Genomic DNA, 26,668 nt, shown 5'->3' with positions numbered 1-26,668 from the left:
GAAAGCGCTTTGTAAAAATATCTTCAGCTTGACTCATGTATCTGTCAAGACGAATAATTAATTAATTTAGATTAGAGCTTTTACTGTTCCTAGTTTCCTTGATACGATATTTAATGTAGAATAGAGCTTAGCATTGAAATCTATTACGCCATGATCAGGATTTTACTTGTGGTGTTGGAAAAGCTCAACATATATTGTACCATGTCCAACACTTTCGTTACTTTTCTTTTTCCTTTGTGTCTCCCAATGGCGCTTCTTCACCATTAAAGGACTTTGAGGTGACTATATACAGTTGTTCGAGTCCACGCCACCACCACTGCCCTTGTATACTCAGTCTAATACGAGCTTCTGTACTGTGTAGTGCGGGCCATCGCTGTAGCTCTTTAGTCCTCTACCCTTTCTTTTAGCTATGCCTCTCAGACACTTCTTTCATATCACATTGTCCGTCCAAACATTCATTTTGATTGAGCCTTTTTTAGTTTGGTGACCTCTTCTTACTTTTGTTTTGTTTGCATTTGGTTGCTGTTTGTTCACCCCTTTTATTCCTTCCCGTTCTGTCGGTCCTGTTTTGTGTGTGTGCGTGTGTGTCTATTCGCCGTCTTTCCTGACTGCCCAATCATCGTTGCTACCACCTCACCGTATCACAGATAACATTACGTCAAGTCTAACTAAGAAGACTTACAAATTGTTACTCATGTTATCAGAGTAGAAAATATCACGGCACAGGTGACCTGAAGCAGACGAAGATTCTAATTCTTATTATTGAAACTTAACGAACTGTATCCAAGTGTTTTTGATTGTATTCGACCTTGTTTTCTGTAACTTGCTCAAAAAGTTTCATCATTAACGTTTTGAAGAAACTCTAGAGAGTTGTTAATTTACTGATGATAATAGCGATAAGGCGAGAGGCGTCACCTGATATTAATTTAATACGTTTTGCCTTAGGTGCGCAAAAAAGCTATCGATTAACTTTAACAGAATATCGGTGATTTTAGCCTAAGCAATCACCGCTAGCAATGACTATAACATTAACCAAGATCAATGACCACAAGATTAACCATGCAAGATCAATGACCACAAGATTAACCGTGATTGCGACTGTCGCTTCTGCACTTCTCATTCTTTGACGTCCTAAATCTTCTTGTAAAGACATGTATGTTACTCACTTTAGTTATCTTCTCTTCCGTTCTTCTTTTCAAACGTATCACTAAAGCATCGGAGAGCATCAGTGCAGCCTCACGGCAGTGCTTTTCCGTTTTAATGCACTAACCTGCCGAGTTAATGGAATAGCTCAACCAGCCATTATTTTCCGTACACGAGAGTTTTCAACCCTCTTATGAGTTGTTGGGTAATCCAACTAACCACTATTGTAGAACACAAGTGTTGGCACCTTTTTTTATCACTTGGCTGGCGCCACAGATCACTATTCGCCTAACGTACGAGTTGGCACTTCTCTCTACTTGAATGTCGCAATTAGTCACCTTTGATGTAATACGAAACTTGGCTACTACTCACTTAGGTGGCGCAACCAATCACTATTCTCTAGTCCTTCCCTAGCTCGTGCGGCTCATAGGCTATCACATAGATATTTGAAATCAGGAAACTCCGCTCCCTTTCTAGCTCACCACATGCAGTCTAGTTCGGCGCAATCAAACAGCAATAATCCAGATTTCTGCTGGAAAACTGCAATGTAGCGAAATATCTTTCCCATGAGAGTACAATGCATCCACGTGCCGGTCAGTTGGAAGACTTGACGCTTCAAAACTCATGCTGAAGCTTACATTGATGTGTTCATTTCTTCATGCAACACCTGCTTCACACCAGACCTGGCTGCCCTTGCTGCAGGCCATGACCACTACGGACGGACCGACAGGGAACCAGATTCTCAAAAATTGAGCAATTATGTAAATTCCGTTTCGACGCAGCATCGGTGCTAATTTTTCGACTAGTTCTGTGCAAAAATGAAAGGAAATTAGCCGTAAAATGTACAAAATCTCAATATTGTTGAGGATCTGGGTCCAAGTACATTGCAACGTTTTACTGAATGGGTTCTTGATAGAAACGCACGGTTTTTAGTTGGCCATCTCTAAAATATTCCTTGTATCTATAGTGCCTGGAAGCTTCTCTCCACTCTTTATTTTCTTATGATTATTTATAAATGAGGCATTGTATCGTGTTTGGTGATGGTTTTCCTATATACACACCGTATGAACTGCTTTGATAGTGCACTTGATAGCTCCTTGTTTGCCTGACATGCACCACCTTGTCAGCACTTTTGCTGGAGCCCTACCTCCGTACGCTTGTCTTCTCAGTATAGATGTTAGTCCTAGATGTTGGTGTGACACTTACTGTTGGCAGGATGCATCGTTTTCTCATGACCTAATGATCTACTTGCATAATACAGTGTCTATTATTTCTTGTGCAATCAATAATTTATTATGTATTAGTTACACGATTATACGTCTTCGACAGAGGATTCAACAATCAAGCATAAAATGTGGCCGCTTAAGAGTTTTCTCTTCATGCTCGTTTAGTAATGATTAGATAGTAAGAAACTACCTGCTCCTCGCATTATTTTCTGGCATTTATATTGTGATGGTCCATTTGCTTCGATTGCCAATATTCGTTGGAACCCACATGAAGATCATGAGTATTGCATATGAGCATCCATCAGTGGTTTTCAGAGCATCTGCTAAATTTTTCGTATCCTCAAGTACCATGAAATTAATTGAGAACGAATTGTGACGGCCCATCTGTTATCGTCTGCGTCAAAAAAGTTCCAGCTACTTATCTCTCTGCTTCGAGTAATTGATATGGCTTCCTTTATGCATAGGAAGTTTCAGATGAATGTTGGGTTAGCTTGGAGGGCGTTGGATCGTTAACTTTGGTCGAAATGTCTGAAAAGAGATTGAGTTTGGTTTCCTCGATGTTAATTGGACGACGGGATGAATTCTTTGAAACATGAGTTCCGTGGTTCAAAAGATTAGGATGTAGTTTGACGATGGATTTTTTAGACGGTTCGCCTGTTTTTCGTGACAAAATTGCAATGCTAGGTAACTGAAAAAAAAAACACAAAAGTTTCGATCTTAACCCTCGTCCAAAAGGGATTTTTTTCGTAGAACCAAATGAGTTCTAGTCTCATTACAAATATTTTGTAAAATTTCGAATTGAAAACCCGATATTCATGATATTAGTGATACCTAAACAATAAGCTGGATATAACATCGATGCCTATTCTATTTAATGAATACCATCGACTGGGTTTTGGTTCGATTAGGTTAGATTCGGTACGGCTGGTTTATGTTCAAATGAAGTGTAGGTTTGCAACGCTCGTAAAATTCTTTAGATATGGTAGGTAATCGAATGTGCTAGTTTCTTACAAGCAGTATTAGTAATTTTAGGTAACGCTAGTAGTTGCCATCTTGGAGGAGAACCCCAGGTCATATATTCAAGTAGAATACGAGGCTGTTCAGATTTTGTAGTAGCACACGATCGAGGTGCTACTACAACGTATTGGGAATACGTTGTAGTAGCAGATGATTTTGGTTACGTGTTGGAACACCGCACGAGGCGGATAATATGAGTGGTCCGAGCTGTGGTATCTAGTCATAATTTCCTGTGGTATCTAGTCATAGTTTCCTGTGATTCTATTCATAATTTCCCTCTCCAACTACAACCTATGAAAAGGACGACCACCTCGTGAGTATGACACCTCACTATTCCTCTTTCTAAATATGTCAATCAGAAATGTCGTCACGTATAAGACCTTCGTGAACATCGTTACATTTTTTCAAACTATAGCCCCTGCGCTATAATCGGAATTTAACTCATGTGTGCTGTGTTTTCAACAAAATGTGATACGTTTTGGTAGTAACTGTAGATTCACTTTAAGTCTGTAGCGCCGCGGTAGCGTCAACGAGATAAGAGTAGCTATAGCCGTGGGTTCAAGTTTTGGGAAGATCGATTTATTTTTCCGTGTCGCTGGAGGGCAGCGCTTGGTCGCCATCGAGGTTGTGTTTCCAGCACGGTCAGTGCATGGTTATGTGCGCCAAAACGAACTATGCGTACGTGTTTCCCTGGTAGGGGTCTTCATATTGGGTAGAGCGGTGACATGTGGAGTGTGGAATAGTTGTAGTGCTGTGGCCGTCTGGACCGTTGAGCGATATTGCTGGTGGATAGGATTAGGGGCGACATTGTGGATTGGTTGAGCGGTAGTGATGTGGATTTTTCAACTGGTGAAATGATTGGTAGCTTTGTCACCGCTTGGTAACTGTGTCGACAGGCCAGTTGTTCAACTTGTATTTATGTTACGAGCTCAGTTTGAAATGGTTTTGCTCCTGCACTGTTCATCCTGATGGCACTTAACGCATGGCTTTAGAATATACCAGATGTTACATCACCGCGCTCAATGCCTGTTTCTATAATTTCAGTTTCATGGTAGTTTCAGAAAATTCTACTTTTAACTCAGGTTATTTAACCTGTGTGCCCTGAAGAAGCAGTTGGGTTTCCTTTCATAGATGGAAATAAACTCGAACGAACTGATAAAGTATCACAAACTTTGATAAGATCGGATAAACGCTTGTGAAAAAGTATTATAATTGCCAAATAACTGCCTACCCCTAATAGCTCCAATTAGTCAACGACATTGTCGTGCTCTGCATGCTGCAGAAGTCAACCGTAGCACACGCATGCCTCTGTTGTTTGGTGTAGAACTGTGCGCTTGCTCATGATTGTTATATTACGTGAGTATTAATGATGTTTCCTTGCGTATGTCACTCAAGTTTTCTTTCTGTGTTAGATGTAGTGAGAGGATGAATTATTTTACTGCAATTGTTAGCTCCACAGTTGATGGTTGCCCCTAACTCTTATAGCAGGTCTTGACTTGTGTCCGATTGCTGTGAACTCCATGGGCTATGAGTTCTTACGTCTGCCTCATTAGCCTAGGGCATGAATTTCACTCCCGAAATGTTCCTTTATCTCACAAATATGTTGCCCATTGCCAGATAAATAATTGACTGCAGTTTTTATTTACCTTTTTGAACATTAAGAGTAATTTCAGAGCTTACACTAAAATCCATATAATACGCAAAAAAACTAGACATGCCTTACCCATTCTCCAATGTTGAATACCAATGCGATGGTCTGAACTACTTCACATGTCTGAAATTATATCTGACATACTTCACAGAAGTCAAAATTACTTGTTATCACGAGTCTATATAGTATACATCTGTGTCAGGTGTTTCTTAAAATCAACTTAATGATACCCACAAAATATTTATGATGCTTTTGTACACACAACTACCAGTGAATTTCGAAGCACGCGAAAATTTAGGACTAGTTAAGTAAATTAAATATCCTACTAGATGTATTTATTTACCAAAGATTACTACTGATGCTATAGTAATTACAAAAATCATGGGAAGTCATACGTCTGGTTGCTGGGTGTGTTATTGCACGTTTGACTATAATTAAGTCTGAAAAAATCCAATATATTAGGGTTATCGAAAGTTGAATGACCATTGACGTAAGAAAAAAAATAGCTGGGTTATCGTACGTCTGTATGCTAGTATTATTGTTATCGTGCGTACACCATGTCACTCTTGCCTAACGCAACCGTCTCTTCAGTTCTTCGTGCGACTCGACCACATCCGCAAGTGCTTCACGCAGAGGGGCGGAGTTTTCATCTTGGAGGAGTATAGTGCGTTGAAAGTCCGAATATTGCTTATATATATCCTAATAGTATCTTGTTTGTGGATACTTTTTGCTATGCAACATCAAAATATAAAGTTTCTCTAGACATCAAGCTCTCTTACCGAGCTTGTAAGAATCACGTTGTTACGCATTTACGAAAATCTCCACTCTAGTTAGCATCTCTCATTGGAGTATCTACAATAATATTTCAATATAACTGTCATAACTTTTAGCAAAGCTTCAATAATTATTGAATTATCATTTATTATAATTTTAGTAAAGCTTCCAACTTGAATTTTAGTGTCATCTTTAACCTATAGAAAGCATTTTTAAAATTATGGTTCTTTCGAAGGATGAATTCAAACTTGAAAAATATATCAATGTTGAAAATGTTCATTTTAATTGAATAGAATTTGATGAAATGTTTCCATTTTCTCAGATCCCAAGACGAGATACGTCATTCAGCGAAAATACAAGTCTGCTATGGTAAAAACAAGCAAAATTTCCTCTCCTCTTATTGATGTCTACCTAAAAAATTTAACCCCCATCAAGACAATTGTCCTAATACAACGATCTTAGTTTAATGACATATTGCTACCATTGAATAAATACTTTTAATAAGCCCATTGTAGTGAAGTGTGCGAAAATTGGGTTCTACCAAGCCCTAATATCGTTAATGCAAATATTTTGATGGTAATTTATGTTTTAATTACTCATAACATGAAGAAAACACTGTCCGTGATTGTTGAAGAACAAGGATATACAGGTTTCTTTATCTTAGACTTTTCCATTGATATTTGACATCGATGCTGATTATTTCTATTACCACCAGGCTGACCAGATCTGCTATGCTGTGCTGTGCGTTTTTTCATACGTCGCTGCTGGGAGCGAATCAAATAAACTTGACGTGGCCCAGGAACACGCGCGTCTGGCAGCCGCCGCTGCCAATCTCGTAGCCAGGACCAACGAGTGACCGCACACAATCGCGTACGCCTGGCTCCTGCCGCCGCCAATCTCGTATAGTCAGGACCAATGAGTGACCACTCACAATCACGCGCGTCTGGCAGCTACCGCCGTAAACCTCTAAAGGTCCGTTCACACTAGGGGCAACACACGGGCGCCAAGCGCCTCACCGCCCCTCTGTGCAGCGCCTACGTGCGCTTCTTGTGGGCAACGAAGCTATTGACCAACTAGCGATTCACAGGCGCTCTGCCTCATGCAACAAAAGCGTTCAGAATCTGCGACAGGCCTATCCAGGCCTATTCTTCAATGCCGAAGATACTATACTATACTACTACTCAGCACTGCACTCAGTAGACGGCTGTCTGTGGTCTAGCGAGGTTGTCTGTGTACGCTGGTCCTTTACTATTGCAATTGACGCCACTCTTGTTTGGACTCACTCTCCAGTAGAGAGGCTAATTGATCTTTGTAGAGACCAAGAATGCCTGTAGAGCGTTCAGTCAAAGGCGTATAAAGGTCGAAACACAAAAGAACAAGCTCTGGTGAAAATAGTTGAAGATTTAAAAAACTTGTGTGTACAAGTCACCATTGACGAGGTTCGCAAGAAAATTCATACGTTGGGTTCGCAATTCCATCGTGAAATGAATTTCATGGCAAATGAATTCCATCTCAATTCCACCATCTTGCTTCTGGATGAGAGTGACATTAGAGTCTTCAGCAGACTGCTAAACAAGTCCACTGGCAGTGTAGTATAATTTTGAAAGTCTGATGCATTCGTAACTGATAACTCTTTGAAAATGTACTTGTGTGAGCCCCCTCTCTTTGCAACAATTTTTTCACCCAAATACGGCGATGCCTACATCTTTTCTTAAAAGCATCATACCCGAGAACAATGGCCCAGAGCTTAAATTCGGATACATCCATCCTCACTGACGTCTAACTGGCAACTAATTTTCAAAGCACGTGGTCTCGAGCTTCCACGTACAAAAATAAGTGTGAACGGCTGTGGGCGGGAGAGGCGCTGCAGCAAGCGCCTCACCGCCCATGTCATGTCGCTGCCCCTAGTGTATACGGGCCTTAATTAGTCGAGACCATTCAGCGATCGGACACGATCTCGCGCGTCTGGCAGATGCTTCAACCAACAAGAAGCAGCGCACGACAACAGCTGCCGAGCTTGTCCCAAAGAGTGACCGTATACGGACCCGGCAACTTTGTTGCCAAACCACGTTGTTTATTCTATGCGTTCTGAGTCATCATTATATTTGGTCGTGGGTATTATTTTGATTATGGAAAAAGACTGAAAAATTCTTGCATATCACGCTCTAATCTCATCCATGTCACGAGGGACAAGTGGATTCGAAATGAAAGAAGAGTGGAGTCCACGTTGTCCTAAAATATTGGTCACTCAATAGATTTTGTGCCATACTCGGCAGATCGAGTTACTTCGTTATTTAAGTTCGAAGCACCAAAATTGGAGCAGTGAGTTGTGGGTTTGATAACAGCAGCCAACCTTGAAATGTTCTAGTCAAAATCGCCGAGATAGCCGGGCGGGCACAGAAGATAATGGAGCAGTGAGTTGTGTGTTCGAGACCCGCAACAAGCTGTGAAAATTCAGCAATGCTCTGAAGCAGCAACAGTCCTAAAACGCCTAATCTTCAATGCTGATCCTGCTATTATTATATTATTCTGTACATGAAATAAAATAAGTGCAATTCAACGCGTCATGTGGAAGTTAGCTTGAGACAAAAGTTTAATCAGCGTGTGAGATGTAATAATGCCCGTTGTCACGGAAATAACACACGAAGTTTCAATGCTGTATTTTAAGCCAGCGTCATTTCGCAAGTAAGATTGTAAAGTAATTGCTCCAAGACCAAGATTTTTAAGTGAAACTAGTGGTTGTTCCTCATATTCAGGAGCCTGATGCACCGTAGTTGAGGCTGAGAAGCTTCGAGCCAGTTGTTCTTATCATGTAGAACTGCTTACAATTTGAATTTTATGGAGAACTTTTTTATTAATTAACCGTGCTGTGATTTGTGTTGGACGGAGTTAAACTATGTTGTGGAATCATCACGCTGTAGTGCATCACATATCATTTTACAGCTGCTACTCCTACGACGCCAAATCTTACGCAATGTTTATCTGTAGAAGCCATTTCACGGAGTAGACAAGATTTCTTCTTCTGTGTCTCCATGCCATCTTCTAACCGCAGATGTACATTGTATTGTACAGGATCACGTGATTGATGTGCAAAACATTGAGTCTACCGCCACGTCTTAACATCACGATTGTGATCTTGTCTATCTTATTGTGCAGTTTCAATTTCGTGAATTGAAACGATGAAAAGTTATTAGTAACAATTGAAAAGTTGGCAAAGTAAGTGTTCTGATTGTTGTATTTTTACTGCTGGTGTTTTATATAGAAACCTATATTTATGCAGCGTTCAGCAGCTGGAATATTACGCGTTGTATATTTGTTGATAGTTTCTATGGTAGAATAATGTTTTCCCACCAGCATCAAATGTAACTTGTACTTTGCTATCTTATATACAAATCTTGTACTCGTAGGAACATATTTCTTAGACTAGATACTCGAATGAAAATACTTCCACTCTTCGTATCATTTGTTTCGACCTACGGTATCTGAAATGTCTGCACTTATTGAGAACCTTTCTATGATTTTTAGAAATTTTCTGAGAACCCATCGTTATTGGTTTAGGGATTTTTGAGAACACTTTTATCATTGTTTTTAGGTATTTTTTGAGAACTCTTCTATGATTGATTTAGGGATATTTGAGAACCCTTCTATCGTTGGTCTAGGGAACTATAAGTACCCTTCTATCATTTCTTTAGGGTTTTTTGAGAACTCTTTTATGATAGGTTTTGGGAGTTTGCTAAGCCAGATTTTTTAAACTACTCGTACAATATTTGCATCGTGATTGTTCGTATCCTCATTGTTCCAACTCCGTTGGATATCTGAGGCTTGCTTATGCTCTGTCATTGTTGGTCTGGAACAATAAATTGCCTATCACATATTGAATCTTGAGTCGACGGTGAGGCGTCGTGTTTACATGTAATCCATACTGTTATAAAATGCATTAATGCTCATATTTGTACATACCGGTCTCAATTTTACGGTAAACTGAAATATATATCAAATTCTCATTTTATATGTGAAACATGGGTCTTCTTACCTGTTGCCCTATAAAGAAATGTGTTTTGCCAATTCTTCCTATTGATTCACTTCTTTGTTTTAACGTTTCTCTCCGATGTCTTCAACTTTAATCGCATTCTCTTTATCTCTGAGCCAAAAACACATATTCTGAGGCTCTTTTTCAAGCTCCTGAGAAGTCTTCCGGCTGGGAATTTATTGTAATCTGTTATTCATTATGTAATCGCTAGATCAATGAACCAATTAGAATTCCCAGTTGAAAATTCGCTTGAACATAATATGCCCGAAACACTAAGCATCATGTGCGTGACGGTTCAATGGCTGCATTTATGGAGGTAATTGTAGGTCTGGGGGTCAAAAGCGAGCCTAATTTGAAAAAAAACTTCACAGTTACAAAAGTTGTCAATTCAAGGAGTAGGCGGCATTGAATAGAGGTTAAATGATGGACGAACTCTTGCGTGCTGGATCGTGCTCGGTCGCCACGCTGATGACCATGCATAATATTATTGTTATAGATTTTTTCCCAAATTGTTATTTATAGAGAAAAATTGTTGAGTACATCATAATGTGTCAGTATCAATAAATTTATAAAGGCATTGACAAACGTTATTAATTTCCCAGTATTTACGATGATTTAATCATAGCTATACTAGATTTCATTCTAAGATAGGTATAAAGAGACGAAGATCAGCGGGAATCTCCGACACATGACAGGCCTATGCATCAATGCCGAAGATACTATACTACTATACTATGACCATTTGGAACCTTAGGTATGTTTGGAAGCATCACTTGACTTGACTTGTCAGACGAAAGCTCAAATGAAACTGAATAAAGGCTTGTTATAGACGTAACTTTGAAAATTGATTATGTTATTCATTTTCTGTCTGACGCTAATAAATTTATCCTACCTATGAGTAAAACAAGCGTGATATATTTCAATCAAAAAAGGAATGAAATTTCAATTTTTTGTTCGGGAGTAGTTGAAGGTATTATATTAGTGAGGATATTGGAATTTATAGCGTAAGATATTTTTGATAATCTTTCCGACACCATGAACGAACAAGTCATTAGCATCATGTCGGATATGAAATATGATGAAGATCCCGGAAAAAATGTATCTTATCTGCGTTAGCTTATTTTCAAGTTATGTTTCATCTACGTGTATGAAGTCATTAATGATTTTGGTAAGATAAATTTTAAACTGCAGGAAAAAATAGGTGAGCAGACTTTTATAACGAGAACGTGAGAAAAAAATAATTTATCATGAAGCCTAAAAGTAAAGGCCGAGGCTGTTGGCTTGTTCCTAAGTTAGCTCAACTGTTGCTAGGCTAGGCCTAATGGATGTTTGAGACGTTGAGATCGAGAATGATTTCAGTTGGCCACGACGTGCCGGTGCCAAAGTGTCGAGCGGTTCTTTGAAGCGTTCGGCAGGAACACTTTTTCGGTCCAAAATTTAGGAAGAAAATATTAATGCCAAATTCTGGGTTAGTCTCTGACATTCATACAATAGATTGTAGTTTTCTGTTGTAAATTTACATGACTAATATTCACGAGGCTAGAAATATACAAAAATTTCTTGTTGGTTCGAAATGTGTATTCGGTTCAAGTTGCTGACACTTTCTGTTACCGTAAACGACGCATACCGCCGCATACGGCACAAGTCACAAACTTTCTTCGACTGCCAAGAGAGTCTGGCCTACATAGTAGAGTTAAAATTCCTAGCTTAACCCATTTTAAAACACCAAATCAACGTAGTTCTAAGTATCGCTTTACTTGAATTTGGATTGAACTTTTCTGTAGAGTGTAGACCATTGCCATACAACTACAATATTTTGAACATAAACTAAGGGTCTGAAATCTGATCACTAATAGTACCTACCTAACTCTCCAAGTGTGAGGCGGAGTGAAGTGTCTACTAGACCTTTAACCTGACCGTAACTCCGTAAGTGTGGAGCTATAAAAACAAAAACCCAACTGGCTTTTTCACATCTTCTTTACGTAGCCTTCAGCTGCCTAGGCAGAGCTACTAAAATTATTACAACTATTATTATTAAATAGAACTGATAAGTGAGGAGGCCTTTGAGTTTGAGGTCACTTTGGGCCACCTGTCAAGTTGTCAACTGTCATTTAATGATTTAGAAATTAGATTCAATCATTCAAGTAGCTAGGTACCGACGTACCGTTAGTGTTGTTTTAATCTGTTATGTATCAGCATTGAATTTGCGGTTATTTGCCTCTGTTCAATCTGCTAGACTGCTAGGTAGGCTATATATTATAATTTTGTCTAAACCTTTTATCTAATAATTACAAATTTTGTATTATTTGGTATTAATTAGGTAGGTACCGTACTGGTACATGTTACCCAATGGCCAAATCCAATACCCATTATTATCCTAGTTAATTGAATATATTTGAATTAAAATTTTTGTTATTACTTGGTTGGTAGGTAGCTACCTACGGTAGGACCTATTTCTTGTTGTTGTTCATAACCCAGCTGTATCAATATTTGATAGTATAAGAAGCTGAGAAGCTCTACCTATTCATGGAATTCCATCATTCGCAAGAGGCTTAGGTAGGCCTAGTCTGACAGACTGACAATCTGAATGAAGTCTGAAGCCATCATCCACCTCAAACCTCCAGGCTCCATAGAATGTCTGCAAGCCATTATCATCCCAAATGTTTTTTTTTATCAAACTCAATTTCTCAGTCATATCAGAATACTAATAATATGCACTTAAAAATTACTTTTTAAAGACAACACTTCTAAAGAATGCAGTGTCTCCGATGTTACACATGTACAATGAATTTCTAATTATATTATCATATATTAAAATAATGAATTTTAAATTTTATTTTTAAACTTAAAAAATAAATATTAAATACTATTGAATTTGTTGAAATTATTCTGTCAGTTGATACGTGCATTGTCTCCAAATTTGCGCAAGTGTGCAAAATTTCATATCAATTGAACAGGTAGAAGTGTGTTAAAAGTTAAATATTGATTATAAGATATGTACTGTAAAATGGGGTGACTTTGACCACTTTTTTTCAAAATGATGCCACTTTTCTACTAGATAAGTTAAACTTAAATTGAAACATGCAAAATGCAGGTCTATACTCTAGCTTTACTTAGGTACCATAAATTACTGGCTCCTGCCTCTCATAGTTTTGATGTAATTTCAAAAAAAGTGAGGCTCTTTGTTACCCCAGCTCTTGGGGTTTCTTTGACCGGGTGCTAAAATCAATTTTATTTTTTGGTAAAATAAACTCCAAATAACTCCAGGTTGTGGTGCATTGTAGTAGAACTCTTCTAGTTACATATGCAAAAGACAAATTTTTGGAAAGTGTCATAGTTTGCAAATGGGGGGCGCTGCCCCCCAATGGGCAAAATGTGACCACCTAATGGCAGCTGTGATGGGGTAACATTGACCGGTTTGGAAATAAAGTTAAAATTACCATATATAAGACTCTGTAGAGTCTGAAACATAAAGAAAAAAAACATTAATAGATGTATCAAACACAGAATATGTTATATGGGTACCTATGGTAATTTTAACTTAATTTCCAAGCTGGTCAATGTTACCCCATCACGGCTGCCATTAGGTGGTCAAAGTTCCCCCATTAGGGAGCAGCGCCCCCCACTGGAGAGCGGCGCCCCCCACTGGGGAGCGGCGCCCCCCATTTGCAAACTATGACACTTTCCTAAAATTTGTCTTTTGCATATGTAACTAGAAGAGTTCTTCTACAATGCATCAAAACATAGAGTTATTTTACCAAAAAATAAAAAAATTGGAGGGGGTACTCCTACAGGCTTTAAATAATAGCTCTTATTCGTGGGTCACATTATTAATTTTTTAACCTGTAAGATATGCAAACTTTTAAAATCTTTCTATTGTGTTACGTAGCCTCAGTATTAGGCCTTTGATGGCCATTAACCAAATTTTTCTATATCAAATCGTTTTTGAGTTTTGGGGGTTTTTGTTACAAAAACGAAAAGTGGTCAAAGTTACCCTGCTGGTTAAAGTAACCCCATTTTACGGTAGCAGACAAAATTATTTTGTTCACTTTTTTTAATATCAAAAAGGAAAATTTTTTAATGCAAAATTTCAGATTGAATGGAGAGGTAGAAATGTGTTAAATATTGATTATAAGATTTGTGGCAGACAAATAACAAGAAGTGAAGTTAAAGAGAAGTGTTGTAAAAATACAGCAATAATTAAACTAGTGCCACCAGACTCAACTCACAAATGAAAAGTTTTTAAACAGAATTCTTCTATTTGTGTAGAAATCAAACTTAATTATCTCAAAAAAGCAAAAAGTCTCATGATTTAGCCAGAATAGAAACTTGAATATTTTCAACATTTTCCCTGGATTAAAATGTTGAATTAAAATGATTTATAGGTGTTTTGAGATAGCTAACAAAACCTAACATCAAAGTGTAAATGCAACAATCTACAGCATAAAGTTATATTATGTCTTCTTTCATAATTTTATTTCAGAAAGGCTTGCATAAATATGATAAATTAGATGATATATACTGTTTGAGGTGAGTTTATGTCCAGAAAGATGTGTATCAAAGATACAACAGTGCAGGTGAGCACAAGTCTCACCCCATGTGACCCACAAAAAAACCCTGTGTTGATTATTGGTCAGCTGAAGCATCTGCAGCTGCTCAACTTTGCTGATATTTCTGCAAAACTGGGGAACCGCGTCACTGAAACTGTAAGAAACTCTCATGTTAATGAAGCTGGTGCTTGTTTTCCTTTCACTTGCATGTTTTTTCTTTATGCAGTATATGCACCTCTAATTAAAAATTTCACAATTTCTAGCATTTGTTTTTATTTAATTCACACATTTTATCATTTCAGTAGAAGTGATACTTTTAAATTTGATTTTAATTCCATACACATCATTTGACATCAGCAGTCAAAATAGATCTGTTTATGACATTAATGATTGCTGTGCAGTGATGCTACATGGTCAGGTGGGTTTTCTCTCACCTGATTTGCTGTTCACCAAAGTCCCTTAACAAATTTTTCAATTGATATTTTTCTATTCTTTGACATTGCTAGCAATACTATCACTTCCAATAAAAATCAACATATTTTATACCTCTCCTCCAATCTAATAATGAAAATCCTACTATTCCAATTAAGTTACTTTAATTGTTCAACTTTTATTTCATTTAATTCCGGCATTGTTTAATTATTGACTTTTTTCAGGTTTGGTCTAATGGTGTAAAAGGCTTGCAGCCAAGTCCTACAGACTGTGTGTCTCTGTACTTAAACCTGTGCTCTGTTGCTGCACTGCCTACAAGAGTGACTCGCCACAACACCAACTCCAGAGCCCATCACATAACAAAGATTGTCCGGTCACACACTGTTGCTGCAGATGAGGAGTATATTGTGGTAGGTTTGCTTACAGCAGTCAAACTTGTTGTGTCTATTTGCAAATTAAACACAGATTTTAGGAGTAAGTACTAAGTTGGTTACAGTAGCTAACAATAGGACCTACTTGTTAATCTTGTATCAGAACAGTTTTGTTTGTGCCACTAAATTTATGGCTCATTTCATTACATAATTATCTCAGCTTTCATATTTCCTTCATGCTAGTAAAAATGAGAACACAAATGGCCAAAATCCCCTACTTAATATTTACTTCTAAGTCAAGACCACACATTTGCTGGATTTGATGTACAATTGTTAATAAGGAATAGCTCATTCATGACCAAAATTGAAACTGGAACTTCCTCGAAACTTGAGCAGCTCTTAATGTATGCACAAAGTATGACCAGAAGTAATGACCCTAATGTTTCATTTATACATATTAGTACTATTTCTTCTTAATACCTAAGTCAAACCTATGAAGAAATTCCAATGGTAAAGTAAAACTTGAAGCAGAACTTGTTCCCACTTTTGGTAGCAGTGTTAGAATTCTTCTACTTATAGGATCTACTGCAAGTTTTCTTTCTGATGTTCACTAAGGCCATAGAATGACTATTGAAGAAAGAGAATAGGGAACTCTGGGAATGCTATTTGAAGGTAGTAACAAATTGTTTACAATGTCTGGTCTGGTAAATAATTCAATTTTAGAATCTCTGATAGGCATTTTTCTAAAAGAATTTGTCAATTGTTTGTCTGTTAATTAAAAAAGACATGGCCAGTTATCTAAAATGAATATTGTTTGATTTTGAAATAATCCAAATCATCAATAAGTAGGAATGTGAACACATAATTTTTCATGCACAATATATGGTTTAACAAAAGACACATTTGTTTACAAGATTTCTATTATATTTCTGCAAAAATGTTTGAAAAGGTCTAATTTTTGCCTATTTACATATATGTGTGTTTTCATGAAGAGGTCAATGCTAATACATTTATCTTATGGAATAAGAATTAGAGGCTAAATTTGCTTGTGAAAACAAGTTAATTTAATAATAATGAATCCATTTGAGTGAAATTTTCTGGGATAAGAGATCATGTGAAGGCAAATTTTCTGATTATTCTAGCTTGAATCAAAATATAATTACTCAACTTTTCCCTAAATTGCTCCGTTGTTCGTGGCTCACAGCCAGAATACCGCTCCACCAATAGCTTGTTGCAACTTGCAAGACACCTGTAGTGTAGGGAATGAGTTATACTTTAGCTGTACGGTGCCCGTGCGAGCGGTCCAGCCCTTTTTATTGATGCCACACTGCTTGCAGTATTGCTAGGCTCATTAGATTTTTTGTAAAGCTCTCAAGTTGATGCTATGAAAATAATCGTGCAAATTTATCACAATGGGAAACAATCCTAAGTTACTAATCTGTTACGTCTAAATTATTTTAAAAATAATTATAGTTGTGAGCATATGTTCATCTATCAAAAAGCTATGCTAACGCCATGGCATGGTGAAGCTCTACCATGAAGCTATAAAATCAGCCCAATTACTGAAGCTTGCTTACAGGCAACCCAGTCCTCTTCTTTGGGCATATGATGAAACTCAGTTGTTGCATGACATAAAATTCCCGTATCTTTGTAACAACTTCCGTTTCAATTCATCTTGTCTCTTTCTATTATTTGATCATGTAAAATTTTTCATTATGCTGATTGAGAAATTAGAACATTTCATTGAAATAGAATTATTTCTTGTGATGTTGAGAGGTTGTGTCATTTATATACTAGAAAGTAATTTTTTCTTGATGGGGGAAGTGTACAGACTTGATGATATCATGCTGCAGCAAAGGATGTGTTGCCTTACAGCTGGTGTGTGAGAGGCGCGATGTGTATGCAAGTGTGTGCGCGGTGGCGCGCGCCTACTCGCTCTACTCACGCAAGTCGAGCGTCGTCAACAGCGACCGCAAGCAGACCATCACCATCGAGGTGATCCTGGCTGGCAGCGACACTGAGGAGCTCTCTGCTCAGGACTTGGTGGTGAGCTGCTCCTTTCTTGTGTCATCACTGCACTGCGATTATAATACGTCCCAAAGTGTTATAAACATTGAATTGGTACTATGTTAATGTCTGACTAATTTGCATCACTCCCAAAATATTGCTTCTTGTTTGATTGCACTCCAGCAATATTGCCGTACTGTATATTCAAAAAGCTTCAAAATTTGTGAGCAGGAGTCCTCTTTCTTAAGCCCGTTCAAGGAAGTACAAATCTCATTCAGCATGTTAAATCCGAGGCTTGAAATGAGCGTTGCAGTGCTGGGTCACTTCAATTTCGAGACACTTCCCAGTGGGGAGTTTGCTGCAACATAATGACTTTTACTGGGCATCTTCTGCAATTGTGAAATTGAGTCCTTTAAGAAATCTTTCCGAATAAAATCAATATTTAACAGGTATTATCATTAGAGTGTGTGCTACTGACTCTATAAGTGAATAACTCATTCGATTAACATCCTATAATATATGGTGTGCACTTTTCTGTATCTAACTTGATTTCTGGCTCGCTATTAGTTATCAATTTTCTGCATATATTTCAGTAAAGTCCAAGTATAATTTGCTCATGAGGCTATCATTTCATTCTGATAACTTCCCATGTCGCTGATACTGTGCCTACTGCTGTAGCGACTGTTGCAATTATTTCATTAATTATATTAATGCATTAATTTAATGGAACCCTCATCCCAGGTGTTGGATGCTGCGATTTTTGGCATCCGCCTGGCGGCGTGCATCGTGGATACGCCCGCCCAGGAGATGACCACCACCGCCTTCATTGAGGTATATAATAGACAACATATATTGCTTGCATTGAAGGTATATAGGTATATGCATTGATGGTATATAGCTTGCATTGAGGTATATAATAAACAGTACATATATTTTATAGCTTGCATAGAAGTAACTTTCACGGGAGTAACTTTAGAAGTAACGACCCAGTAGTCCAAGTGAGTGGAATTCCATTGTGCTCCGTGTTGTCTCTTGCTCCTGATCTCTACTTCATTTAGTAGGTAGATTCCAAGAAATATAAAAACAGACTCCAATTCGTTCAGTTTATTCCACACACGGTCATAGCTGAACATTTAATTAATTAAATTAAATAAATTGTTGTAAATTTAATTAATTAAAAGTGCCTTAATTGCAAGGAAATACGGCCCTGCTTAAACGATCATGAATTCTCGACAAATCTGCAGAATTTTCAGCAAGAGCTGTGTTTTGCTAATTATTTGTGGCAGCTAGAATGGTACAACCCACAATATTCAATATCTACAACGAAGTTTGTCATTTAGTAATAAGTAATTTACTATTTTGACGTTCCCTTGATTTATTATTGGACGTCAAAATTCAACGGAATTTGATTTTTTGGAGATTTTCAAATTAGGTTTACATGTAAGTCCCTAGTTTGCAAGAAAAGCCTCTTTCTTTAATCTAGAGTTCTCATGTAATTGTAACAGGAGATATTGTTACTGTTATATATTTTCCTTATAATTTCACTTATGGAAACCCCAGACGCAGGTTCATCAGGAGTGTATCAGCAATGTTGCACTTATTACTTATTTTGTATCGCCAGTAATAACTCACCGTCTTCTGATAATTACCGTGCCTTAATCCCGTTTTGCATTCACCTATTTTTTCAGCTTATTTCATCACTACAACTACCATTTGTTTCGCTCAACACTAACGCTAGTTTGATATGCTCGTAATCACGTTTTCCTACTTGAATAATGTATTATTTATTAGTTAGTAGTTAGAATCTAAATTAATCATCTCACTAGAATTAATCTTGTTGCAGGAAATAGAAAGCGTCGGCAGCAAGTTGAACATCGTGCCGGTCGTGATCCAAGGAGAAGAGCTCAAAAAGCGGGGCTTTGGTGGCCTTTGGGGCGTGGGCAAGGCGGCGGAGTGCCCACCTGCGCTGGTGATCCTCTCGCACACACCGCCCGGGGCGTCACAGAACATCGCGTGGGTCGGCAAGGGCATCGTCTATGACACCGGAGGACTTAGCATGAAGACTAAGGTGGTAGACTACTTCAACGTTGCCTTCATCTTCCAATTTTTTCAAATGAAAGTGATAAATTCGAGTTTTTCATTACGCACAAATTAACAGTAACCATGCACCTGTAAGTGTCTCTATTATTATTTATGCCTCTATGCACTTTGACAGCTACTGTGAAACATTTTTGTTATTCCGCCAGCTAAATGCCTTAGAATATTTGTAGGCTTAACATCACCCATACAAGAATTTAGTGCTAAATTTATTTCTTCTATCAAAATTGTGCTGGAATTGCATAAATGAGACGATCGTTTTGCCCTGCTCACGTGTTTAAGACATCTTGGTTTTACAGACAACCATGCCAGGAATGAAGCGTGACTGTGGAGGAGCAGCAGGCATTCTGGGCGCATTTTACGTTGCAGTGAAATCAGGCTTTGACCAGAACCTGCACGCTGTCTTTTGCTTAGCTGAGAACGCCGTATCCCCCAAAGCGACCAAACCGGACGACATTCACACTCTGTACTCCGGCCGCAGCGTTGAGATCAACAACACTGATGCCGAGGGCAGACTCGTGCTGGGCGACGGTGTTGTGTATGCTTATAAGGACCTAAAGTGCGACACCATCTTGGACATGGCCACGCTCACAGGAGCCCAGGCTACTGCCACTGGTACTTATCAACATTTCCTATCATCTTGTTCTAATTTCCTCTCATCTTGTTCTAATTACTCTAATTGTTTTCCATTCAAGTTATCACTTAAGCTTGCAACCATCTTGCTTATGAAAATAGTGGAGATTATTTAACTGGGCGTATGAACAAGATGGTTGCAGAGCAGTGATGTAATGAGCCGTATTGTGGCAGGCAAATATCACGCCGCAGTGGTGAGCAACAATGACGAACTGGAGCAGTGCGCAGTGAGAGCAGGACGCGTGTCGGGAGAACTGGCACACGCCCTGCCCTACTGCCCTGAACTCCATTTCCCAGAATTTGCTTCGGTTGTCGCTGACATGAAGAATTCCGCAGCAGTGAGTAAAATTTCCCCAATTCCTCCGTTGTGCAGCTGTGCTGTTCGCATCATGTAAATTCATTGTCTTTCTTAATATGGATTTCTTAATTGAATGTTATTGAGTGTTGTTACTGCCTTCAGGACCGCAACAACGCATCGTCGTCATGTGCTGGTCTCTTCATCGCCGCTCAGCTGGGCTTCGACTTCTCCGGGCTGTGGCTGCACATCGACATGGCGGCTCCTGTGTACCTCGTGCGTGCTTTACTGTAGAGTACTTGAACTGCACCAACATCCTGTTTTGTATCAATAGCGGTTACAATGCAAGATATCTCACCGTCCCATACTCATTACTTTTTACATAGCCCCTAACGATCTAGGTTGTGAGCTTTTCATCAATCTTTTTGCTTGCAATTGTACATACTCTAGGCTTAAAATGTAAAAATTATTGTGTATGAGTCCATTTCAAAGAATAACTGGTGTGATGTGTATGTTCCTTCGATGCAAATACGTTTGAAATACTGAGCAGGGTGAGCGTGCCACTGGCTACGGTGTTGGTTTATTGCCATGCATCTTCGGCGAACACAGTCAGAGCAAACTGCTGCGTTCTCTGTCCACTCCACTGCCCTCTGCTTCCTCCGCCAACACGAATAACAACGAAGAATCTGGCCCACAGAACGACCGCATGCAGCAGGAGCAGCCATCAACCAAGAAAACTAGATTAGAATGAGATCAAGGTCACTTAGGCACTTGCTTTTAAGCTCTTGATCTTCCTGACACACAAATGCCATGCGTAACACCACGCAAATAGAGCCTTTTTTGAATTAGAAACTAAAAGTTCTGGGCCATAGAGTTCGTGTCCTGGAGACGGCATGGCGGAGATGAAGGATGAAATCGAAGATCCTGGATCGGTGCTGATATTCTAGAGCCTTGAAGTCCTCCACAAATACGGTAACTAGGTATTGTGAGCTTCTTGCAATTTGGCCTGTAAAGACTAGAATTTTTATCAGCCACTGTAAGTTACTTGCAACTTTCACCGTTCGTTCTAATAGCACGCCTGTTATTTGCTATTATTTTTTACCTCGAATGAGAGCTTGACTAATTTATCATTGCATCAGGAGCGCTTGACGGTGGGTGAATTCTTGCATGGTGCCTGTTCATGAAGAGGCGTGACATTTGCCGAGTTAAGGCAAGGATGCAATCGTCATTTGACAATGTACCGGGTTACAAGCATTGTTAGGTTTGAGATTTTCTTTATGCTACTGTCGCCATATCTAACTTTTTTGGTCGAAACTATGAATTAAGTTGTGAATCAAGTTACCTTTTTTATGGTTACCCTGGAACTTCGAAATTAGTCACCTGCAGCACCCACTCCTGCTTCCTCTTAGTTTAGTCAGTTTTTATATCTTAATTTATTTTAAAAATAGGTTTTAAATCCGATTTGAGAAAGCTTGTTTTCCTTTCCTATCTAATGCGTCTGACTTGGTCTGATTTCCAAGGCTATCGTGCTATCGTTAGCTTGTGACACTTCTTGTACGGCGCTAAAATAAATTTGCATTCATTTCCACGTTTTTCTTCCTAAACCCTTCGGTGACGCTCAGTTTTGACGACTCAGCTAAATAGTGAAAGACCAGCATGGTGAAAGGCAGAAGCCGTATGACCGTCTTCATACATTGCGGAAGCGTTTGTGATTTCTCTTGTTCAAAGATAATTTTTTCGTAGATTTCATAGTCGGAGTACAATTGATTGTACTGAATTATTTAATTGAACTCGGACACTATTAGCTTTTACACTAGGAAATTCAGGCACCGATATATGACGTTAATTATCTCCCTCACCCTCATTGGGTAATGTATCGGCGGTTTTTATAACCATAGTTCCTAACGCAATCAGTGAAGCTTCAAATAGAAATTAGAAACTGGAAAAAAAATCTCCGTCAGTGGACATTTATTTACAAGAGCGCTCTGTTGTAGCTATAAAACAATGCGTCATTTTATCCTGAAAACAAAAACTAACCTTCCTCGGCTTGTATACAAAATAAGTTTCTTGTTATAAGAAACATTAGTTTAGGCTTGCATCCTTGGTGATTAATGTAGTGACATTGATGCTTAGTCAGTCTTCACCCGGGATTGTTTCTTTTCCTTCAATCGTTTCTTGCAGTCCAAATAGACGTTGTTGAGATCGTAGGCAGCCCGGATGTTATCCTGTGAAGACAGACCTCAATTAAATAGATAATGAAAGTTTTGCTGCACTGAAAGTGGAACTTTGGTAACAAAATGTAAAAATGTCAACCTCAAACCTTTCTTCGCTGTGTGCTCTCAAGGCTTAGTTCCAGAAAAACTTAAATGTAACATATCTTAAATTTAGAATTAATACACTAGAGATGTTCAATTCCATTTTAGGAGAATCTCACCTCTGTGAAAAAGAATTTTTGGAACTTTTTATTGCTATCAAGAGTAGGTCGACGCATGAGCAGCTCTCCGTCCCTGTATATGGCGATGGTTGGGAGCTGCAATGACAGCGGCGTGTCGTTGATGTGGTATTTGCGGGCCACTTCGGGATACCGCCCGACGTCCACCTTGCCAAACTTCAAGTTTGGGAGTTCGTAGCTGCACAACAATGTAGTATTTACGCTTTTTAGTAAGCCATTTGACGAATTTATCCCCTTATGTGACGCTTATACTACCTAAACAGGCTGAACTGATGTTAGTTTTACTGTGCGGTGTAACGAATCAAGTCATAATTAATGGGATGCTTCTAATTGTTTCTAGATGTGATATTGTTAAACAATAACTTTGAAAGTAACTGAAGTTGACTTATTCCTCCAACACGTCACTTGGACAATTACTAGTTTTAAAAGTGGCTTAATTGTAGGAAATACGGCCCTGCTTAAACGATCATGAATTCTCGACCAATCTGCAGAATTTTCAGCAAGAGCTGTGTTTTGTAATTAGTTGTGGCAGCTAGAATGGTACAACCCACAATATTCAATATCTACAACAAAGTTTGAACTTTTATAATTGCAACAGAAAAAATATATTTGATGATAAACCATAATTCAATGCAAAAAAAGTATAAACAAACACCTTGGGCTTAAGATTATGCCAATTTTCATACAGATTTTTACATGAAATTAAACAAATAAATATGATATAATATTGACAAATTGCACAAGAATAAAACCTCCAATCTTTCTGCTCAACAAGTAATAAACTTATTGTTCTTACTCGAGAGAGAGCTTGGAGAAGATAGGAGCAAGAGTGGTACAAGGAGGCGACCAAGCTGCATAGAAAGCTATTAGCCAGACGCTGGACTCCGACTTGCTCTTCTCCAGCGCCTCGTCCAGAGCAGCACAGCCTTGGAAGTATGTGATGGCTTCAGGACCGCTGTACACAGGCTCTCCAACCAGCAGGAAATGCACTGAAAAAAGAAACAATGCGCAAGCAAAATTATGGTCAGTATCTACAATCTGAACTCTCATGTGTACGCTGTTAACAACAAATTTACAACTAGGTAGACATAGGAATTACTCTTAGAACTGCCACCAAACTTATAGTTGTGAAGAGAGCACTTTTGCCTTGAAGAATAATGAATATTATCTTTGACTCAAACATGGATGGTAAGGTAGCAATCAAACTGCCATAATTCAGTAAAACAGTAGTCTTACTAAATGTGTTTGAAAATTTCAAAAACATACATAAGCTAAATAAAATTTACCCAAATGAGCATAAATTCAGAGTACAAATAATGGTAATAACAGAATTTAAAATAGGCTCAGCTGCACAAAAAATATTAAGCTGTTCTCATATTGGGCTTCACAAAAAATAATTTGAAAAAAGTAGGAACTGAAAATGTTCTCACCAAAGAGGGAGGCCACATAAATTATTCCTTTGGCTGGATCAGCAGAGAACCATAGGATGAGATTGCAGGCTTTAGCATAGAATGTTGCTGTGGTGATATATGCAATGGTTGTTCGTGCTCCACTGCGTCGAGTTCTGAACATCACCACCACCAGCAAGAAGAACAGAACCTCACTCTCCCACTGAAATATAATATTCATGAGATGAATTCTTCATTTGAATTCAATTGCTTAGCATGTCAAGAAGTTTAATACCGATAGTTCAAAATTATATCAAGTCACAGTTGACTGTATATATTCATGATATCTATTGTGTTTAGTGAAAAGCTTTTTTGCACAAAGTTTTTCATCATGCACAAGATACATCAAGATATGAAAGTCAGAAACATTTTTATATACTAAAATGAAGCAATTTATATACCCAATGAACCATAACCAATAGAACTTTACTAGGTACCTTAAACAAAAATGGAGATTATTCTTAAATAAAGTTAACCAACTTGGTGCATCAAATTAAATTGTATAATTTATAAAATGCATGCAAAATATGCATAGCATACTGACTGTGTTGAGGTTTGGTGAGGTCCCTTCTGGAAACAGTAGGATGCAAAGGGGTTCTATCAATTTAGCACAGATGTAACTCAAGCTAAATAATATATTGAAACCGTGATAGGGATGAAGCAATACTTTTAATGTTTCTTTCACAGACATATTAAGCACTGTGGTTAATTTATTTTACAGATTTTTCAATATACCAAGTAAATGATCTATAGCATTACAAAATGAGATTCAATGCAGCAGCATATAGATCAACAGGTATGTTCTGTTAGCATTGAAATTATACTTTACAATATTTCTAGCCCTGAAATTCAATTAATCATGAAATAAAATGAAACATATCACAAGGAAAATATTTCCAACACAGACATATTTTTAAATTTTATAAAACAATTCATAACAAGGAGCTTCATATTATTTGATGCTAATCAATAAATAATCATTACTATACAACTGATTCAGATTATCAAAATGAAGTTGATCATCTATTTTACCTTCAGAGTTCAGAGCAATTGAGGAAATCATAAATAAATTATAGGGTAAATTTTAACACTTATTAACTGCACAAGTAATGGTATCCTTACTAAAAAAATTATTGAGTACAACAAAAAGTAAGTAACTGAGAGAGAGAGAGACCTATAGGAAAAATTTGCTTACAATTTAGTTTTATTTTGGCTTATCTCTTTTCCTACAATTGATAGATAAATGAACTGAGCCAATATTAATTTTAGTGACCAATTTTGGCAAGCACTAGTACCAGAGCACAGCATAGGTAATAATTTCAAACCATGCCAAAATATATGCATGCTCATAGCATTATAAGTTCATTAATTTTAAAATTGAACTAAAATTTTTTGGGTTTGATTACAAATTAACAATTATTAAGCTGTGTAAATCTCCTGGTTTAGTACCTATGTATTTTTAAGATTGTTTTTATTGATAGCCAGCCAAATTATTGGCATAAAAATTTCCTAAAATTTCTGAGATCTTCAATCCAATATTGTATGAAACTGCCCACTTTTGTAAGATGACAATGTTGATACCATCATTTCCTGATTGATGTCTTCCTTGTTGAAAGATAAGATCCTTCACATGCGATATGTTCATGAGCATTTCCTTGTATAAGCCTTTCCTGTTTATCAAGTCACGCCCTTGGTGACGTCAATTACCGTAGCTATATGAGCTCTGCCTAGACGCGGAAACGTCAGTCTTGGGCGAGGACCGCTACGGAATACCCCATTGCTCCTGTCCATGTCAAACAGGACAGTAACTCTAAATTAACGTCAGAGTAGAAGATACACTCTAGACTTATCCCTAATTCAACTGGACGCTGAAGACATCAGTGTTAAAGCTCCAACTTATTAACTGATTATCCTAAACTGTAAGCCGAACTATAATCCTAAAAGTATATTATATAATCGTTTATGCTGTCCCTCTATATCCTCGGATCCAGCTACAACCAAACCACCCTCAGATCATACTTAATTACAATTCATATAAGGGTTGCATAGAAAAGCAACCTGTTACAGTGGTGCTACCGACCAGTTAGCAACATCGTACACTGGCGCCCGAACAGTTAGCAACACCGTATACTTAACATTTAGGGGAAAAATTTATAATTCAACCTAAACATGTAACTTTTCACTTTTGTAGGTGGCAGATAGATGCAATGTCATATTAAAAAGTTCACTTTTTCTAGTCTTGGACTGTAATTTAATAGGGAGATTGATGCTTGAAAAATAATTCTGCCAAAATATATAAGTCAAAATTACAATGAGACTGCAGGGGTGTGAATTCTAACGAGATGGCAGGGGTGTGAATTCTAAAAAGACTGCAAGGGTGTGAATTCTATTTGTAACTGAGTGGAAAAGTGTAACCAGTTGCTCAGAAATATGATTGGTTAAAAGGCAAAATTCCAATGCACAAAAGGCTATCACTGTTTTCTCACCTAGTGTAACTGTCAAATGTCAATGCCACTATATACAGAATATCAGGCATAAGTTC

At 38.0% G+C, this 26,668-nt stretch overlaps 3 protein-coding genes across 3 annotated transcripts in view; 2 read left to right on the top strand and 1 right to left on the bottom strand.

Annotated features, from left to right (window-relative positions):
* The window catches only part of LOC108668587, a gene marked incomplete at its 5' end in the record, with an annotated part of 38,289 nt that extends 31,040 nt beyond the window's left edge, over positions 1-7,249 (top strand). The window contains 4 exons of the mRNA XM_047884886.1: positions 270-278; positions 5,629-5,701; positions 6,134-6,180; positions 6,527-7,249. Coding sequence (XP_047740842.1) covers positions 270-278; positions 5,629-5,701; positions 6,134-6,180; positions 6,527-6,667 — 270 coding nt within the window. The remainder of the gene's footprint in view (positions 1-269; positions 279-5,628; positions 5,702-6,133; positions 6,181-6,526) is intronic.
* A 7,075-nt stretch (positions 7,250-14,324) lies between these two features.
* LOC108668598 (probable aminopeptidase NPEPL1) lies at positions 14,325-21,809 on the top strand. The gene is made up of 9 exons (XM_018155840.2): positions 14,325-14,547; positions 15,048-15,233; positions 17,070-17,240; positions 17,943-18,032; positions 19,045-19,269; positions 19,598-19,913; positions 20,106-20,269; positions 20,392-20,502; positions 20,777-21,809. Exons 1-9 carry the CDS (start codon positions 14,380-14,382, stop codon positions 20,975-20,977), a joined length of 1,632 nt encoding a protein of 543 aa, XP_018011329.1. The 5' UTR covers positions 14,325-14,379; the 3' UTR covers positions 20,978-21,809.
* Positions 21,810-22,179: 370 nt separating this feature from the next.
* LOC108668599 (thioredoxin-related transmembrane protein 2 homolog) lies at positions 22,180-24,968 on the bottom strand. Its single transcript, XM_018155841.1, has 5 exons — positions 24,671-24,968; positions 24,109-24,289; positions 23,475-23,667; positions 22,661-22,856; positions 22,180-22,451 (listed from the first exon to the last, which is right to left on the bottom strand). Exons 1-5 carry the CDS (start codon positions 24,815-24,817, stop codon positions 22,356-22,358), a joined length of 813 nt encoding a protein of 270 aa, XP_018011330.1. The 5' UTR covers positions 24,818-24,968; the 3' UTR covers positions 22,180-22,355.
* Positions 24,969-26,668: the final 1,700 nt, after the last annotated feature.

The sequence above is a fragment of the Hyalella azteca genome, unplaced genomic scaffold (assembly GCF_000764305.2).
Source record: "Hyalella azteca isolate HAZT.00-mixed unplaced genomic scaffold, Hazt_2.0.2 contig16409, whole genome shotgun sequence".
In the NCBI taxonomy this organism is placed as follows: domain Eukaryota; kingdom Metazoa; phylum Arthropoda; class Malacostraca; order Amphipoda; family Hyalellidae; genus Hyalella; species Hyalella azteca.
Note: the sequence above shows the minus strand (reverse complement) of the source record. Positions and strands in the feature narration are given on the sequence as shown.